This window comes from Gastrolobium bilobum, unplaced genomic scaffold, assembly GCF_033153095.1.
Source record: "Gastrolobium bilobum isolate Gb01-03AN ecotype WA unplaced genomic scaffold, APGP_CSIRO_Gbil_v1 utg8309, whole genome shotgun sequence".
NCBI lineage: Eukaryota > Viridiplantae > Streptophyta > Magnoliopsida > Fabales > Fabaceae > Gastrolobium > Gastrolobium bilobum.
In genome coordinates, this window is record NW_026897248.1 from 61,626 (window position 1) to 81,937 (window position 20,312).

Here is a 20,312-nt window from a genome sequence, read left to right on the forward strand (position 1 = left end):
GGATTGAAATGTAATAAAACCTTCTTTATATAAAAAGAAGATGCACCGAGTTAGGTGTTACTAGAGTATACAAAAAATCGGTGCAAAAGAACTAAAAGAGTTGTATTGTAAATTGAATTACATTGTACTTGAAAGAATTGGTTTTTTAAAAAATTTATTAACTGAACTAGTTTTTCAAAACCAATTCATAAGGTGAGCTGAGCTGATTTTTAAAAATTCATTCATTAATCGAACAATTATTATTTTTTTTTAAAAATCAGTTCATGAATCGAACTGATTTTTAAATTAGCTTATGAACTGATTTTTTTATTTTTCTTGTCTTAGTTTTTTATTTCTCGTCTTAATTTTCTTTACTTTTTGTTTTTACTTTTCTTTCTTTTCTCTTTTATTTATCTTTATTTTTAATTGTTTATGTTGAGATATTCGAATGTGATAAGTCCGACATTAGTTGGTATTAGTTGGTAATGAGCTAAGTGAAGAGTATATAAGTGGAAGGACCCGTGAACCCAATGTCTTAAGATTTTGGGTTGAGATGTGGTGTCAGACCCACTTGCTACGGTTGGAGTAGCTTAGTCTATTGGTGATGGTCCCCCGCCACGAGCTTTCCCGTGTCATCGTCCGACAGTGGTATCAGAGCCGGGTTGGACTCGAGTTAGCCTGGTGATTGGCTAGAAGGCGGGTTGACTACTTGGGCCCTGGGGTACTCGGTTGAGAGGGGAAGCATACCAATAATGAGTTTCACACTTGAGGGGGAGATTGTTAGATATTCAAGTGTGATGAGTCCCACATTGGTTACCGTCACGGGCTTTCCTTAGATCCGCCTGACATAACTCTGTAAGGCATTGAGTTTATGGGTCCCCTCACTTATATACATTTCACTTAGCCTATTACCAATCAATGTGGGACTCATCACACTTGAATATTCCCAACAGTTTATTTTTTAATTTCTAGTATTATTTATTTTATATTTTATTACTTTTTTTTCTTTCAATCTTTTCTTACTTTTCATTTCAATTCTGAACTAGTTATGAATTAGTTCTGAACATATTTGAAAAAATAAACAATTATAGTTATCCAAGTTGAATTATTATTTTTTAGTTTAGTTCGGATCGATAAAAAAATTTGAATGGAATTGAACTGGGTACGCCGCTACTACATTCGTTCAAACCTTACTATCACCATTATATATAAAAAAATAAAACAACTTGATGGACTAAAATTAGATTATGAGTAAAGCCCTCTTGGGTCCCTAACTAAAAACATGATTCCTACTTTTGTTCATTACGGAAAAAAAAGCCTTATATTAGTTCTTTTGGAGGGACTAAATTGAATCTTCTTTGAATTTCTAAAGACCATATTTTCAAAGAACTGAAATTAGACCAAAAGTTAACTTTTTTTTTTTTTTTTTTATAAAGAATAAAAGTAAAGACCATATGTTTTTGTGAAGAACTTAAAATAACTTTACTCTTATATTATTTGGTGGCCGGAGATTGTACAGGATACAATACTGGCACTTGGCCCAATATGTATATAAAAATTTGTAATACATTGATTTTTATAAGAGTTATGTTGTAGGAAAAGTGATTGCGTTATGTTATAGAGATTCGTTTTGCGTGCCGAAGTTTTTTTTTTTTTTTTGCTGCGGGCCCCACAAAATGTTGTGTGTGCAGAAAATTTTTTGTGCTCATGTTAAATGATGAATGCAAATCCCTAATACATTACATACTAATTTTTCTTTTATGGAATCAAATTCTAAAAAAAAACCACTTTAATGAAATTCCCTGTTGATTATAATTTATGGAGGAGGGATCTTTGGTTCCAGAATAAAATTAGGAAGTCTTATTCTCTATTTTGATTTCTGTTTATGTAATGATTATATTTTATTAAATTATATCAATTACTTAATTATTAATTTTAAATAAATTATAGCCGTTAGATGAACAAAAATCAATAATTAAGAAGAGAAATAAAATTTCTTAATCTTGTATGTTAAAAAATTGCTCCTCTAAATTATGAGAGAAAAATAACTTAAATAAAGAGCTATACATATAAAGGGAAAAAAAAAGTAACCCCAAACTTCCCGTAATAAAACTATAAATTGGCAACTAACTCAAGTAAATAAATAATTAAAATGGTTGTACCAAAAATAATAATTAAAAATGACACCAAACTGGCCAACTCACATCCAAGTTTAAATATATAAAAATGTAAATCAACCCGCCGTCAAGATTCCGAACCACCTTTATAAAAGCTCTTAAATATTTATTTTCATTTTGCTTTCAGCATTTTGTTTTCAATTTAATGTTTCTTTTGTTGTCTAATTAGTAATTGGTATTACTTAACCTCGCTACAATAATTTCAGTGTGCTTTTATTTTTTTAATTTTTCTAATAACTAATTGAAAATGCAGTTTAAATTCTGTCGGACCCACAGTAGAAACTGCTCTACAGTACCAGTTTTTACGTTTTATTTTCTTAAATTTAAATGTCTTCATATATCTTGTAATCAAATCAACAAGTTTTTCAGATTGATAAATCTATTTTTATAACTTAAATTGAAAATTTTTCCACAATTTATTTTCTTAAATTATTTTTTTGAATTAATTATACATTTTTAATAATTCCAAATACACAATATTTACGGCTTAAGGTTGCTGTACAAGAATTAAGAAAATAATTAATTAACCTCATATTGTTGTAAAATTTATTATACTTAGCTAATCTACCCTCAAAATAAAAGTTAATTTAAAATCTTATATTTATCTGCAATTTAATTAATTATCCACTAACACACTCTCTTCATGAGAGATAAGATTAAAAAATAATAATAATCAATACTTCATTATTAATGTATAATAACAAATAATTTAAAACAAGAATTAACTTAAAAAATAAAAAATATTGTGAAACGAACAGAGTAATAAAAATTAATAACCAATAGTGCCGTCGATTGACCATGTTGCCTAGACCAAATGCATTTTTTTAATATGAGATATCCCACAAGTATCAATGTGACTAATTCCGAATAAATGCATTGTTTTAATTGTAAGAGTTGTAGCATGTTTTGTAAACAATTATTTTGGGATTTTTTATTTTATTTTTTATTTTATTTTATTTTATTTTTTATAAAAAAACTCTTTGAAAAACCTTAACCTTCAATTAAATTTGGTTTTTTTACCTCAAAATAAATTAACTAAACCCGCAATTAGATTATAAATTCAGTATCAAACTACAAATTGTCAAATGTCTTGTTTTTTTTTTTTAATACATTTTTTTTTTTATAAACTTCCCACCGGATTATTCTGGGTAAGCCGAAATAAAAGTGAGGATTGGGTGGGGTTTCAATTTTAAACTTTTCAAGTTGCACAGATAAAGCAAGATAAGTTTGATTAAACAGTTGCACTCATTCCTTAAAATGCGAGATCCTGATCGATATTAAGGGCTCATTTGGTCGACGAATCAAATAGCATATTTAGGATAAGATATGATAAGTGCTTAGGGTCTAATTATGACTCATTTTATTCTGTTCCCAACGTGATAAAATAATAATTAATGCCAGTTAAATTTTTAAAATAACAAATAAAATGAAGGGATAAATAAGAATAATGTTGTAGGTAAAAAATTAGTGTCATGCAATCACTATAGACAAAATAAAGTCATTGAATACCGTGCTTTTTCAATTTTTTATTACTATTTATTTTGTCGTTACTTTTGTAGGAAAAAAACATTTGAACCTGTTAAATGACGGATCGAAAGCCCTAAAATGAAACAAAATTTGTTGTTTAAAAAAGATTAATATTTTCAAATAGAGGGATTACTTGTAGGACAAAGGAAGTTATTTGATTTTTTCTATTGAAGTCCATTTATTTTGTTAGTTCAAAACTTCAAAAACTAGAACTTAGATAGTTACTTCTTATTCAAAATTTCCTCCTAACAGATAATTAAAGCCAATTGAATATTTTTTCAATTGATCAGCTACTTCTACCTGACTCATCAAATCTATTGAATATATCATCACAAGCCAGAAGAATCAAGGCCTATCTGTTTTCTATATGAAAATTTTGATTTTCTAGTTTTTCCTTACCATCATCTCCTAAAAATGCCACATTTTCTCTGAGGGTCTGATCAAATTCATTGGAGAAAGACATGGGACTGAGAGATCTTCATATCAAGCTAAAAGTAAGTCAATGTTCTTTACCCTATTCCACTGTTACATTGAAATTCATGAAAATCATATTGATTTATATCTGAGTTGCTCCTTATAGACCTAATGCAAGGGTGTAAACAAATTGTTACTAAGGAAAAAAAAATGGTGTTGACCCTTTTGAGATTTTCTTCTCCATGATATTTATTGCTAAATGCTTATTCATATGAATAATTAGTCATTTATAGCAATGTCTAATCTCTCCATTGAATTGTACAGGCATTCCGGGTGAAACACTTTTTCTTAGGAAATGGAGGCAGAAAGAGAAATCATGGGACTATAAACAAGCCTTCATGGATGACGCCAATAACACATGGTCACCATTTGGTGGCGCATCATCTTATCAAAGGTGGTTCTCATGACTCAGACTTTGATTCAGTTGTGATACAGAGAGAGCAAATGGATGACACAGAATGGTGGTATTTTGGAATCTTTGATGCTCTCATTGGAGATGGAGTTACTAAGTATATGCAATCCCATTTCTTTGACAAGAAACTGAAAGTGGTAATTAATCAATATTATATTTATCTTTCTCCAGTATACTATCTACTTTGCTGAACCAAAGCAATAATGCTTTTGATTGGCTATTATGTTATACGGTTTTTCTTTTAAAATGCTTGTGAGTTGTGACAAACTCTGGCTCATCCAACTATTGTGAACATTAATGTGAATGCATTTTGTATTTGTATAGGATAGAGTTGACTTCCTCTAGAATGCCCTTGATAGATAATGAATCAAAGTAACATAAAACATACAGCTAGATGCATATATTCAACCATGGCATATTTTCATTTCTTCTTGTATTTACAAACTAAGCTTCATATTTATTGTCAAAGAGAGGTAAAGATTAAACTGTTGTATCCATAACTTACCTATTTTCACCTTTATTTATGGTCTCTTCTGCATTTCTAATGTTTCAATTAAATGTTAGTCTCATATGAGGACAAAAACCAAAGAAACACTCAAGAGAGCTTACCTAGGTGCAAGAACAAAGATCAGAGAGGCACACAAATCAGAAGAGACATGCAGAATAGGCTCAACATCTGTGATGGTGATAAATGGAGAAAAACTTGTGATAGCCAACATGGGAGATTACAAAACTGTTTTGTGTAGAGATGGTATAGCTTATGCTTATCAGCCAAACGGCAGAGGCAAACAATCAGCCAAGAGACATTGGTATCGCAGACTCTTTTCAGGTACCAAGTACGCAGATCTCTTTGTCATTATTAGAATGAATATGACTGTTCATTTGGGAGATGGGAAAGCAATATTAACTGGGAAGCAAATACACACTTATTTGAAAGAGCTAGTTGTTTAAACCACTCTCCATTACCGACTAACGAGGGAAGGGTAAGGGCAATCTTTGGACGCAACCATATCCTTGCATCTAAAAGAGCCAATTGTTTAATCCAGTAAAATTGCTGCACTGCACTAGCTACTTCTTTTTTCTTATTTTTCATTCAATTGAGATTTCAGCTATGCAAGGGGTTTCTCATCCCCTCTCAAATATGATATCAGAATTTTGTTTCTTTTATTCATCTATAAGTAGGCACATGTTTTGATTCACACATCTCATAATGGATGGTATGCATGTGCTCCAAGTACTCATAATAACATGTGAATCAGCCAAAAAGACAGGTATAAAGCATTCTAAAGGCTCAGAACTTGTCCTGGGAGGTGATAGGATCGACTCTGATACTGAATTTTTGATCTTAGCAAGCAAAGGCATATGGGAGGTAAGCCCCATAATTATATGTTATAATGCTTCGTCATTTGTAGGATTTCTTAAAAATATACTTTAAAAATGAAAATAGTAGCTCATGAATCTCCATATATTAATAGGTGATGAAGAACCAAGAGGCCGTGAATCTTATTAGGCACATAGAGGATCCACAAGAAGCAGCTGAGTGCTTGGCAAGGGAAGCTTTGAATAGGATGAGCAAAAGCAACATTTCATGCTTAATCATTCGCTTTGATTGATTCCTACCCGTAAGGGTGTATCTTACAGCTTTGTTGAATGCTAGAACAGGTGGTGAAAACTTTAATGTACCATTGTTCCTTACAGTTGTTGTCGTCCAACAAACTTACTCATCAGATGTGAAGATTTAAATCTGCCACTAGATTATCTAAGTGCTTGCACTTTCATTATGTCAAAAGCCAAAAAAGGAAAATACAAACTGTGTTTCTAGGCCTAGTAGATTCATGAGAATATATTGATGTCAATGTTAATTTTCTTCGGAATTCTTGTGTGATTCAGGTTAATGTTTAGAAATTTTGAAAAATTTCATCCTCTGTCAATTGTGCAATGTGCAACAAGGGTTGTTCATGGCATATGACCAGTTCAGTTAATTGGACTTTAATGTACTAGTTTGGTTTTTACTCATGAAAAAAGGATGCATGCTTTAGTCCACCATATACTGGAAAGGAAATATTTTATAGCAAGAGAAGGCTTTCAAAGCCACTCAGCATCATTGCTACAACTACAGTCTACATGTACCTGAGCTCTTCCATAAGGGACGCAGTAAAATATTTGGTCTCATAAGTCAATGATTAAAAAATTTAAATTAGGGTTTTACTAATGAATATCCTGAAGGTACTGACTAAGGAGCATTTAACATCCCATATTTATTGGTTTAATCACTTAAAAAATTGCAATAAATACTTTTTGAGTTCCTAATACATCATATTCTGTGCCTTTTATTGGAATATTTACAACTAATTTCTTAACCAGTGACCAAAGAGCATTTATTAGAAAAACCCGTAAAATTAATATATTTCAGAAGTAAATAGACAAGGATTTAATTATGATCCAATGTGAGTGATTGTCAAGTTATTATAGAAGTTTAAATATCATAACCGGAAATAGATCCTCTAATGTGCCAAAAAAACATAATATGATCGTGTGGGAAGATCACAACCATACAAAGGTAAATCAACGATTATGATTTTGTAACTACCTATTTTATTATTTTTTTTCTCTCCTCTTTTTTTACCATTAATCCACCTTTGTATGGTTATGATTACTCATATTACATGATCATGTGAATTTTCACATTAGAGGATCCAGATCCGTCAATGTTATATTAATAGTTTTATATTATATTTCTCAATGCACAAGTCTCACTTACTTATTCTAATAAACTCCATAATATTTAATTATTTATTAATAGAATGAAGAGTGACGAAAATCAAATCCGTGACCACTTGACCACTAAAGCTCTCGTACTAAGAATCATTTCACCTAAACATTCAAGTAGTTAGGTGAAGGTCAAGTTAATGCTTTTATATTATATTTATCTAGCATGCTACTATTACATCATTTGATGATAGCGTAACAAAACTTTTCAAGAATTTTAAGGAAAATTTCCAAGGTTGGGACAAACCAGCCCCTTCCCTCGTCACTTCACTCGAGGATCTTGCATGTCAAAATTAGCCTATGGAATGGAAAGCATTGCCAATGGAAACATATCAGAATCAATCCCCCATCTAGACTTCAAATAATTTTGTCAATGTTTTGAAACCCAAAAACGATATATTACTCTGATATTTTCAGCAAGACAATAGATAATCAGGATCATTGAAGCCCAAAGAGAAAAAAAAAAAAAATCAAAAGAATCAAGTAAATATTTACTGCATCAACCTCAAATAACAGGCATCAATTTTATCAAGCCATCATTATCTTTTTTTGGCCGTGGTTGCTTCGAAATGGTGATAACAAGGAGAAAGAGCGAGAAGCTGCATAAGAATAATATGTTTATCATGTCCATATTCAGAATATTAGTAAGAATCTAGATGACAAGATAAAAAAAAGAGTTAATTTAAGTTCACTTAAATAAATGCAATAAGTGCTTACACTTTTGAGGAGTTGCACTGGTTGTGGGAGTTTCATCTCGAGAGACCAAATTCTTCAAAGTATGAACTAAGACAGACAACACAGTAAATCCATATTATGGTCATTTGAGTATATTGGTCACGTCACAAGTAATTAAACACAGATGAGCTTAACAATATACTCAATCTACAAAAGGCATACAAAAGCTATGATATTTTAGTAAAATAACTGGATGATGAAAAAAAATACAGTTCAAAATCGTTTGTTTGTTTGTTTTGACTTTCTCCGATCCTAGTTATTTATGTTCTTTTTTTTTGGATATTATCAATCGGTTCATCGAATACTTGACTAATCTAATTTGAGCTGGGTAAGATTACATGGGCGGTAAAGCTCTTCCTATCAAGTTTTAACACAACTGCGTTTCCAGGGGCTCGAACTTAAGACCACGGGATAAGCTGGAACAATCCCTTATCAATTGATCCATGTGCTTGGTAGTATTTATGTTCATTTTACTCTCTCAAGTAACATGCAGTTTTTGTGATCGAGAAAGAAAATCATTTCTGAATGTTGGATGCAAGTTAAGTCAACACCAGATCATTATGACCATGACAGGAAGAGGAATAATGTTGATGCAACCTACATACAACTCAGTTTAGGTGAAACCATATGTCAGAGGATATGTTAATTGTATTATTTTTCAAAAAGAAAATTAATTTTATAAGATGTTATACTGTAATGTAACCCCCCCCCCCCCCCAAAAAAAAAAAAAACACTTTTGTATAGCCTACAAATGGATAATAAGATGAGAAGGGAAAGGATATTGTGTGTCAGCTTTAAACTATGGGTTGGAAACTTGGAACTCAAGGTTTTGTGTTGGGTAGATCATGGTATCAACAGTATGATTTGTAAAATTGAGGTATTAGAAGTGGAAGTGTATGTATAAGAAAGTTCTGTAGAAATGCAATCTCTAATAATATTGGGATAAGCTGCTTGCTATTAGAATCACGCTACCTTCATTGGAAGAACCATTAGTTCCAATCTCATTTGCTTTAGAACCATCAACACTGGTACTATCTGATTCCATGTTGTGTCCAGCGGTAGCTGAGTTATGATTCTTTCTTCCAAACTTTAACAGCCGTCTCAACCCTTTCGATGATTCCTTTACCTGAGGCTTCTCAACTACTTCAGGAATCTTCTCAAGTGTTGAGTTTCTGGAGTCAGACACGTGTGCTCTAACAGCCTCAACACCAGTTGATGCAGTCTCCAAGCTAGTGGGAGGTGCTTTACCATACTCGGAATTTCGTGTACAACGATCTTCCAAGGAAGAAACTCGAGCATATGGGGCATGATAAGTTTCTTCAGCAATACTAATGGTAGATGATTTTGAAGGTTCTTTCTCTGTTTTATTCATTTTAACCTGATTTTGGAAGACAATATATTCAAAATTAGCTCATGCACTAAGAATTTCTCCCATACACGGAGAATTCAGATAAACTACACAAGCATGTCAATAACAATAAATCAAATTAAATTTTTCTAGCCCATACAGTCAAGGGTCTAAAAGGTTATGGGTTATGGGTTCGAATTTAAAAAGGGAGCGAATCGGAGCAGTGGTAAAACTGTTCCTTCATGACTGAAAGGTTATGGGTTCGAATCCAGGAAATAACCTCTTTGCAATTATGCAAGGGTAAGGCTGCGTACAAAGATTTCCTCCACCCCACACTCGCTAGTCGGGTTTAACGGGGAGTGGTTTATACAGTCAAGGGTCTAAATAACTTATCATTCCCGAAATTAAAGTCAAACATCAGAAAATTTCTTCTAATCATAGAATTGAAAATATACTTCTCTTCCCCACATAATATCTGAATTCTATAATTAGAATTTGTGGAATAGAGAAATTTTGAGTGGAGTAACGTTTGATGTTGTAATGCCACTTTCACAATATACAATAAGGATATAGAATTGGCAGTACATGCTTGTGCTTAGCCATGCATAAATTATAGGAAACATTTTTGCTACAGTTTCAAGCCTCGTATATAATAAATTAAGTAATGTTACTGTCAGGCTAAGTCAATTTGCAATACCCATCATATTGACTGCTAATTTGTATAAAAGATCATATGTTGTCAGAACCACCAACTCCAACTAGTTTGGAATAAAGGTGTTGCTAATGTTGATCATATGTTGTTAGACACACAGAACATTCATAATTATAATCATGATCATATTTATGTAATTTTTTATATGCACACATCAGCCTTACAAGGTACAAACTAACAGGACAGTTAACAATTAATAAACGTACTCTTAAGTTATGAAGACACACCTTGGTTGATATGGGTTGCACGTGTGATTGGTTCTCTGAGGTTTCTATATCTACTATATCTGTGTTTAATGGTGAAACTGGTGCGCGAATAGCAACATAACTTGACACTGTCTCAGTTTTGTTCATCACTTTATTGTTGCCATGCTGTCTCTTTGGTATACTGGGTTTTTCTTTTGACTTGTCATCATTAATAGCAGGGGCGCGAGGTTTTTCACACTCAAGCATCACAACAGTCTTCTCAATTATTGGATTGTCATCTCTATAATCGGTGGATGACATTCCAATTTCATTTTTCTTCAGCAAGATACCTTCTGAATTCGTAGGCGACTTGTTACCATTCAGATTCTGTGTCTTCTCTTTGATTGATGATCTCTTTTGGACAATGTCACTTGCTTTAGATGTTCTGATTTTCAGTTCTGGGAGGGTTGAGGTCTTGCTTTCATCATGATTCACAATAGCAGAAATCTTTTTGCTCTTGGTCTCATCAGCAGCTTTAGTCATTGAAATTGTCCTAGTGCCACGTGGTTTAACTGAGGAAGTTTGACGAATGGTACTCATTTTAGGTTCTGACAATCTTCTAATTCGTGCCATTGATGCCTTAGTATTAGTTGTACCATCACCCTTGTCTTGCTTAGATTCAGACAAAGAAGGCACGGATCTGCTTAATTTGTTGGTAACTGAGTGGTTTCCAGTATTCAATCTGCTGGCTTTTGAGGCTTTTGAAGAATCATTGGATCCAACAGAAGCAGTTCTGATGGGGACTCTTTGGAAGGGTGAGGATGATCCTGGTACTGAATCACTAAATTTTGATCCTTTATAAGAGCTTGGCGAAACTTTAGTTGGAAACTGTTTCTTGGTTAGCTGTGATGGCACAGGTGAGTTAGTGGGGATTGAGCTACTCCTGGCAGCAATTCTCTTTTGCCTCTGCATCTTTAAAGCGTCCAAACGTTTGATCTCTTCCTCTTCCTAGTTATCATAAATAAAAATGAATAAATATATAGATTTGAGAAACAGATGGACGACCTTGAAAACATGAATCTCCAATATATAGATTTGAAGAGGGAGGGGGGGGGGGGGGGGGTAGCTAAGGGAATATAGGCGAGTACCTTCTTTTTCTTAATTTTCTGGAGATCAGCTTTATAGTTTCGTAGTCTTTCAGCACGTGCTCGAGCTTCATCCAATGGACTCATTTTATTAGTCCTTCCTCTCCTTATTGGCCCAACAGTCTTTTTCTTATCAGAACTATTTGGAGAAGGTTTTGATTTCTGCTCCTTATCCAACATCTTGGATTTTGGTTTGGCGAGAGCCAACCCCCCTTTATTCTTCATATCTTGTGAAGCACCACCTTTGGACTGGGGCTGCATTACATAGTCCAATGCAGGGTCATAACCCATTGACCCCTTTTCTGCTGCTCGTTCAGGCATCAAGCTCAATTCATTTGGCTGATAATTGGAAAAAAAAATTTCCTTCGTATGCACCTTAGGAAACTCTGAGCCCATGTCAATAGCATTTCTCCCAATATTTCCAGCATCATTCACTCTGACTGACCTATAATCAACTATGTAGGAGTCGTCGTTCATATCATGAAACAACTTCCTTTCCAAATTATTGTTTGAATAACCTAGTCCATTGACAGCTGCCATAGCAGAGGAAGAATGTGAATTACCAGATCGATTATCTTGTTTAACAATGATGAAATCATCATTGGCACCCTTCGTATAACCATTCCTTCTTCCATCTATTTCTAAAGACTGTACACTATCCACAGATCTACCATTACCAGACTGGCCTGCCCTTTTAAACAACAATAAATCATCATTGGTTGACTTAGGCATGCGGATTAATCCCTTGCTAATGCTATGCATATCTATGGCATCACCTCCTTGAACTTCATGCGTACCCCGCTTAGTAAACTCTATAGGATCATTGACTGCAACATGTTTTTTTCTCCTCACATGATCAACCTTTTCCAGTTCAAACTGGTCTTCATTTACACCTCTCAGTAAACAATTTTGGAATGCTTGCCAATGTCCTCCATCTGCATAATTCCCACAGTCTGTTTCTTCCTTATCAGATGAATTCAACCTTTTCAAAGATTCCTTACTGGTTCCTCTTCTTTTTGAGGTCTTCACAGATTCCTGAGTATCTTTGTATTCATCATTTTCAGAGGCAGAATCTGAATATGATCCACTGCCAGAAGAACGTTCTGTCTTTGTTATGTAATTGATGTTCCGAATGACCACTATGCCAGATTTCTGTCTACCTGATCTGCTAGCCTTCTTTTGCTGTTCTCCAGTCCGCAAACCTTCCCTCTCCATATCCACTTCATGCTGAAACCTTGTTTTTGAAGATTCTACATCCCAAGTTTCAGATTCAGTATTGTTGTGTCTATTATCCATGGAATGCCTTCTGTGTTCCATATTTTGACCAGCAGTTAGTCTGGGATCCTCCATAGGTGAACAAACTGGCGGCATAAATGGGCTGTTTCCCGGATAACTCTGATAGTAGGGTATGCCTTGCACTGGATATGGCTGAAACACTGGTAAAGCACCAGGGGGAGAATGAACAGGCCAAGGAGGGAACCCATGATGTGGAAAGTGACCTTGAATATTACCTTGGTAGCCTGTAGTTGGTTGGTGGTCCATTGGGAACACATCTGCAAATGTGTAAACAAGAATCTCAATACATTTTTAAGGGGAAGAAAAAATAGACATCTGGAATTTTTCACAACTTGCCCGGATGCATTATTCTTGGCAGGCAGCATTAAAAATTTGTTTTAACAAGAACCCAATTAATTCTTCCTTCCATGAGCCATAGAACCCATCAAATTGGAAAACCCTTAAAACCAAATTTGCAGGTGATGTTCGCAGCACCTAAACAACAACCAACTAACCCCTTGAAACACATGATATGATTGTATGCTTCCAAACCATTCTCGCTCTCATATATCCCCAATGGATCTTCCTCCACCTATTTTCTACCTTTAATCTACTCAAGAAACCCCTAATAATAATCCTTTCACTGACCTCTAGGTTCTTTGAAGTAGCAGATGATTAAATTTTTTTAAAAAATGGCTCTTATAAATGCAAACAACAAGTTTGGTCCGAATATACATATGCAATACAGGAATGAATGGCACCAATCAGTAATGTTATATCATTCACTTATGCATAACATTACTTACCATGTACTATAATGGGTGCAACATATTATGAGATTATGTACTAAAGGGTGCCACATTTTTCTTGATTATTAATTTCATTACTTTTGAATAAAAAGACATGTAGCATATTATTCATGATTATTATATTGCATTAAATACATAAACTGAGCATTTGCGTATGCATGTGTCAGTCTGTGCACATAGGAAAGTGTAATGATTGATGACTAATGAGTTATTGTAAATGTATGCATTAAGTTCAAATTGTTCTCTGGAGTTGTCAGGTACCTGAATTTGCTTTCCCATTGCTTTCTGTGTCCAATTCAGTATGGGATGTAGTGGCAATATTGGAAAGTATAATGCCTGAGGCATTTATTGCAGAGAAGTCTGCACAGTTGGGCGTCACTTCAGCAGTTTCAATTTCAAGCCATTGGCCACTTTCATGCTTTCTTTTCCATAGAGACATACATTTTCTACACGCATCCCTAAAACATGACAAATTCAAAATCAGCGACATTGTCAAGAAATCATATGTACGTTATGGGCCAATTAGTGAAGAATCCAACTTCTCACCAACCAATATTTAAGGACAATAATAATTTATGAAAGAAAATTATTTTTACATCAAGCGTGATGCTTCAAAGCATTCAGCAAATGACATCAAAGCTGGCATGTAGTCAATGTCAAAACCAGCAGCAACAGCACGTGCAAATGCCATTCCTTGCTCTTTCTGCAGCACTGATTTACGTGTCTCCAGGACTTTCAAAAGCTGAACTCTAAAACAATACGTATAGAAGTGAAAACAAACAGATGTTAACAACCTGTTTTACATAGTGAATAGAAGGTCAATGAATATAACACAAAAAAGTACTGTTTTTACATTTGTACACAACAAGGCCTGGATGATAGCTTAACTACTTTTTATTACAAAAATTCAGTCGATGTCGCTTCATTTATCATATTTATGTTAAGTACAGTATTAATTTTAGTCCACTAAATTGAACAAGGAGTCCTTATATTGGATTACAGAGAATCTCATTCCTGAGTTGGGGTGGAAGGTTGAGCCCCGAAAAAAGAGAAACTTATTCAAATATTTACCAGAGAAAATTGGCAATTATAGTATTCAAGTTAGTATAAGATTTCCAGATAGAATATGATCTAGTTAGTATATTCAATTGTCTCCAAGTGTAGTTCATGTATAAGAAAATGTTGCAAAGCTCCAATACAATTAGGAGAAATGAGTTGCTCAACCCAACGGAGCTTGAATTTAAAATGGGGAATGCTACTCTCATTTTACATGAGAGTAGCTCTCTCATGTTACAGAGAGAAATTATGTGGGACGCATCATTAAAAGATAAAAAAGAAAAAAGAAAAAAGTGGGTGAGATTTTTGATGTGAGAGAATATGAGATAACTACCTCATGTAAAATAAGAGTAGTATTTCCCATTTAAAATACATAACAATGTAAAAATGGCTTTCTAAAAAATTTAACTTTTCAGAGATTCATTGAATAAACCCTCTCCACTTTCACATCAGTTAAATAAGCCTATATAAAAAAAATAAACAACGCAAGGACTTATAACATGCAGATTTTAATACAGTGGCAGTACTGGTAACCAATTATCCTTGACGTGTAAATATCAAGTTATGGTCAATAAGCTTATTAAGAGCCTTAAAAGTCCTTTTTCTGCTTCACTCTTAACAGTTCTATATTCTCTGCGGAAAAAGAATATGCCCAAATTAATAAAAGTTCTATCCGACTTTTAATTGGTTCCTAAAGTAAATCCAGTGGCAGTTGGCCATGTTGGTGACATCTTTGCTTTATTATTGTTCTAAGCATATCAATAGGAATCTCTTGAGTAATATCCAGGTCTGGCATGGACACTTGATGATTTTCATATTAATCATACACAACCACCATTTAAAATTTTCTACTCATTCTATAATGGATGTTCATAGAAAAGAAGGAAAAAAGTTGAAGAGATTTAAAATTTACTTTGAGTTTCCTTCTGATCTGGTGCTTCCGTTTGCTTCAGGTGGCTGTGCATCAGACTGGCCCATATCCACACGGAGTGATTAGAAAAGAATATATCAATAGGTTAATGTATTCAAGACCTACTGACCTTGTAAAGTACAATTGCTTTTTCCTCATTAGTATCCTGCAGAGTCTTCCTGCCTGAGATATGGTAGAAAGTTTTCTTAGTTGGAAACAAGTATAAATTTCAGCAAAGGTCTAAATATTACCCATACATGTTGATTATTAGTTAATAATTGTACACAATAACAACTTGCAATAGACGTATTTGTTATTTCAAAGGTACCTTCAGTGTTTTCCACTTGTTTTATTTGGTTTTCTTCCAACTGCAGACATACAAGATAATTTAAACAGAACTTTAACTGCTGTAATTGTATTTAAAATTCTGTTAGATATTTACTTACAGCGCTAATCCCTATAGAACTATTTTCTTGAATTGCAATTGCCTCTTCAATTTGTAAGATTTCGGATTCTATAGTATACGCACGTTCCAATATCTCGGGAGTGCTCACGAAGCGAACAAACCTACAGAAGCCGAGAGAACTAGTTGAGCATGCTAATCTATATGAAAATAAATGTCACCTAGAAATATTTGTAAGAAGACAAACTTTTAAGTTTCCAACCTTAGAGTTACAAGTCATTATTCTATGTTTAACTTTCAACGGCATGGTTCACTGCCATTTCCCCATTACTTCCCTCTGCTTTGGAAAGAGTAAGAACCAAAGAGATATGAAGGATTTTTGGGGTAGATATTACAACAAATATAAACAGGATTTTCAAAATGGCATTCTAGATCCATGTTGAGCACCGGAAGAAATAATACCAAATGATGACCTCGAATAAGCATAATTAAATGAAAGATAAATGTTAATTCAAATTCTATGATATGCTGAAAGGAATATAAACCAAAAAAATAAATAAAAATAAATTATGATAACAAGCCACACCTTTCAACAGTTCCCCTGGTAAACCATGTGGCATCACTGCCATGTTCAGGCTCAAGAACAATTGAATAACCACCCTTAGCCATTTGATCTTGAGCAGCCTTCAAGTGGGATAGAAATGGGTTGAGCAAACCTGAGGCAATTTTCTCCTTCTTTCCATTTACAGTTATAACCAAATCAAACCTGATTTACAGACAAGGGTCAAGGATCAAAGCAACTATATCATTGTTTTGAAAGAGCTTTCACATAGATCAATTAGTCACATAAAAATCAATAGTAAAAACAAAATACAGTCTCCCAGTAACTGCAATATCCAAGACACTTCAATTTTGATCACATAAAGAATTTTTCTACCAAATTCAAACTTATGAAAGAGCATATACATCAGCCACCAAATTTATGAATAACTGGAAGATAACACTCTAGTTGCAAAAACAAAAATCATGCTGGCTCCAATCAAATCAACACACTCCAGAGTAAAACTGAACTGAACCACTTGACAATTAAAGAAAAGAAATAAAGAGAGTATCAGTATCAACCTTAATGAATTATAGTTCCCAAAAATTATTTACTTCCAAAAAGGTAGTCATCCCCATTTTAATTCACTCTAGTACTATCAAATATTCCAAGTGCTAAAAATAAAATCCATTGATAAATGGCACAAATGGAAGAAACCCAATAAGATGTAGAATCCATTGATAAAAGGGTATCACCATTACCTGGTTCTAGTTGGTGTGAGTTGAAACACAGCTGAATCCAACCTTGCTGAAGAGTTCATTGTGACAACCAAAACACCAACAAAAGCAGCTGAAAGAGACTAAACCAGCAACTGGGTTTTCTCAGGGATCACACATAAGTTTCTAAAGTGTTGCTAAGATAACTACAAAAAGAAAAAATACCATTCTCAAAATGGGTTTAACTTTGGTGACTCAAAAAGACAAGCTTTGCTTGAAAAACAGGCTTCAGGCTCAAAAAAGAGAAGGAAAGTTGCTAGGAAAACTTAATAAAGAGGAAAGTAATGGATTCAGAAGAAGAGCTACAATGGCTGCCAAAGACAAACAGGAAAGTGGGTGTGAGACAGGATCCAAGGTTGTTCTTCTTTGGATACCAACTCATACCAGGGACCATTAATCTTCTGCTTCTTCACACCAAAAATATCAAAAAAGGTTGAATTTTTCACTTTGCTTCGGAATTATAGTAAAAGAATAAGTGCATAACCGGGATTTCGGTAAATATTTTGACAAACGGCACCGAATGACGCTGTCTGACATACACAATTACACACGTCTCGTGATAACGGTCTTGTCCACTTAAATTACGATATTACCCTCGATAAACGCTCTGTTTGGTAAGTTGCAAGCTTGAACTAGTTTCACCTGTGCGTCATAATCACTTTCACTTAACACCACTTTTGGTATTAAATTTTAAAATCACAAGTGCATACGTAAGAAGAGACAAATTCTTCAATAAATTTGATGTGCACAAATTAAGTGTATTATGCTAATAGATTTATTAATACATTATTGACTAATAAATAATTATTATGTTGACTATCATAATTAATGATATATTAATAATGAGATAGGCTATGTAGCACCGATACTGATACGAGACACGTGACACGATACGACACGACATTCCGACACGTTAATTTTAAAAAATATTAGATTTCGACATGTTAGGACACGTTTTGATATTAAATAATATTTTTAATTTATGTAGTATATATTATATTTAATATTCAATAATTTAACAAAAAAATGTATCTAAACTTATAATATTCATAAATTTTGCAAAGAAACATAAGATATCTCAAATATTTATATTAAACTCAATAAAATAATAATCGTAATCCAACGAATTTAATAATTGAAACTAAAAACTCAACGCAACTTAACCTTTGAACCTTTTTTTTAATTTCTATAACGCGTGTTGGAGTGTCGGGAAGTGTCGGAGTGTCCGAGAGTGTCGGACACGACACGTCAGAATTTTTGAAGTGTCGATGCTTCATATGAGATAAGTTATATTTATTATCATTTTTTCTTATTATCTCCTACTATTAAGTTTATTATTATTGGATCAAAATCAAATTAATAATTATAAAATAACATTAAGTAAAAGTCTTTAATTTGATTTTAATCCAACAATAACAAAGTTGATAATAAAAAATAGTAAGAAAAAATAATAATAAATATAACCTCTCTCATTAATATTTTATTGATTTAATGCATTCATTTTAAGTCTATTTTTTTTTTAAAAAAAATATTTCAATCGATTCATCGTTTCGAGACTAGTCTAATTCGAAATAAATCTAGAATTAAAGCTTTAAATTCATTCCAAAGATATTCATTTTATGCCTATCAAGTTTATATAAAAAATCTCTTACAGGTAGGTTTTTGTTAGAGCAAGTTGTGATAGGTAGTCCAACATATAAGTTGTATTGTTAAGATCTCATTTTCCTATTGAATATTTAACAAATCATTCTAACGAACTAATTAATTACAAAGTTTTGTTGGGCATATATTGATAATCTTTTGCTATATACATTTATGAATGGGTTTAGTAATAATATTCTATGTGTATGAAGTGTTCAACACAAGGGTAATAGGTTGATGAGTTGTTGTATAGATCGACAAGTTATTATATGATGAACTAGGATTCTTGATGGCCAGTTGAAGGTGTTTGTGTGATAATTTCCGCCATGTATATTGGGAAAAGTGGGTGATGATATGACACCTACACAGTGATAAGGGGGTGTAAAGCATGGTGTAGTAGTTGGTTACGAGGGAAGATATAACTTTGTAGGTGAATAAATATGTGCATGTCATGTCAATTAAGTAGGTGTCCGGCGGGCGGAGTTTGGTTTAGGTTTTTCGTTTGGTTCTCCATCTATCTTGAATTAGTATTCTATGATTGCTTTATTTGGTAGAAGACATAAAAAAATTTAGCCATGCTTTTCTTTCCCTTAGGGGGTGTTTGTTTCAGGATTTTGCTAAATAATCATGGGGAAGTGTTGCCTGCATTATGATTAATCCACGTTTGGTTTTCCGATTTTATGTTTTTCATCTAGCTTTCATCGTTTCCTATCTAACTTGAATTAGACGTGATTTGTTGGAAATTCACTGTTACGGAATGCTTTTTGGAGGGTGGTATTATTTGTAAAAGTCGGATAAGTTGCAAAATTCACTGTTACATGATTTGTTGAAAATTCACTATTACAGTTTGGACAAGTATTGGTATAAAGGGCAATGTTTAATAAAAGGATAGTTTTGTAAATTCAGAATAATTTCCCATCAATATTTTATATTCAACCAAACATACTCTTCACGAAATTCACTTAATTTTCTTGGTAAAATTTTACTCAACCAAACAACTTTTTTTACATTTTCCTACCAAACTCAGTTTCTAACCATTTTCCTATCAATTACATTTTCCTATTATTCAAAAAATTTCTCCTCAACCAAATACCCCCTTAGTCTTTGACAAGCATATGCAGAAATGAAAGCAAATCACTATTGAACTTTACGATTTCATGTGGTATTCTTAGAAAATTAGCTAAATCGTAAAAAGGTGAACGAAAAGTCTTTGACAAGCATATGCAAAAATGAAAGCAAATCACTATTGAACTTTACCATTTCATGTGATATTCCTAGAAAATTAGCTAAATCGTACAAAGGTGAACGAAGAGCATTACTATATTACCCTCTTCTAAGTACACATGTCTATATCTCTGGTAAAATTAAGGGTTGTTTTAAGTATTTCAATATATTTATCCATTATTATTTCACCTTCAACCTAACAAAGACTCACAAA

General features: G+C 33.2%; 2 protein-coding genes across 2 annotated transcripts; one reads left to right on the forward strand and one right to left on the reverse strand.

The window, feature by feature from the left end:
- Positions 1–4,144: 4,144 nt before the first annotated feature.
- Positions 4,145–6,182, forward strand: LOC133305176 (putative protein phosphatase 2C-like protein 44). The gene is made up of 5 exons (XM_061505311.1): positions 4,145–4,177; positions 4,422–4,706; positions 5,134–5,398; positions 5,829–5,938; positions 6,045–6,182. Exons 1-5 carry the CDS (start codon positions 4,145–4,147, stop codon positions 6,180–6,182), a joined length of 831 nt encoding a protein of 276 aa, XP_061361295.1.
- A 1,588-nt stretch (positions 6,183–7,770) lies between these two features.
- On the reverse strand, positions 7,771–17,564 carry LOC133305188 (COP1-interacting protein 7-like). The gene is made up of 14 exons (XM_061505324.1): positions 17,219–17,564; positions 16,503–16,682; positions 15,960–16,080; positions 15,842–15,881; positions 15,644–15,696; positions 15,517–15,572; positions 14,144–14,296; positions 13,809–14,005; positions 12,240–13,016; positions 11,467–12,149; positions 10,361–11,326; positions 9,046–9,451; positions 8,056–8,121; positions 7,771–7,937 (listed from the first exon to the last, which is right to left on the reverse strand). Exons 1-14 carry the CDS (start codon positions 17,275–17,277, stop codon positions 7,867–7,869), a joined length of 3,828 nt encoding a protein of 1,275 aa, XP_061361308.1. The 5' UTR covers positions 17,278–17,564; the 3' UTR covers positions 7,771–7,866.
- Between the last annotated feature and the right edge of the window lie 2,748 nt (positions 17,565–20,312).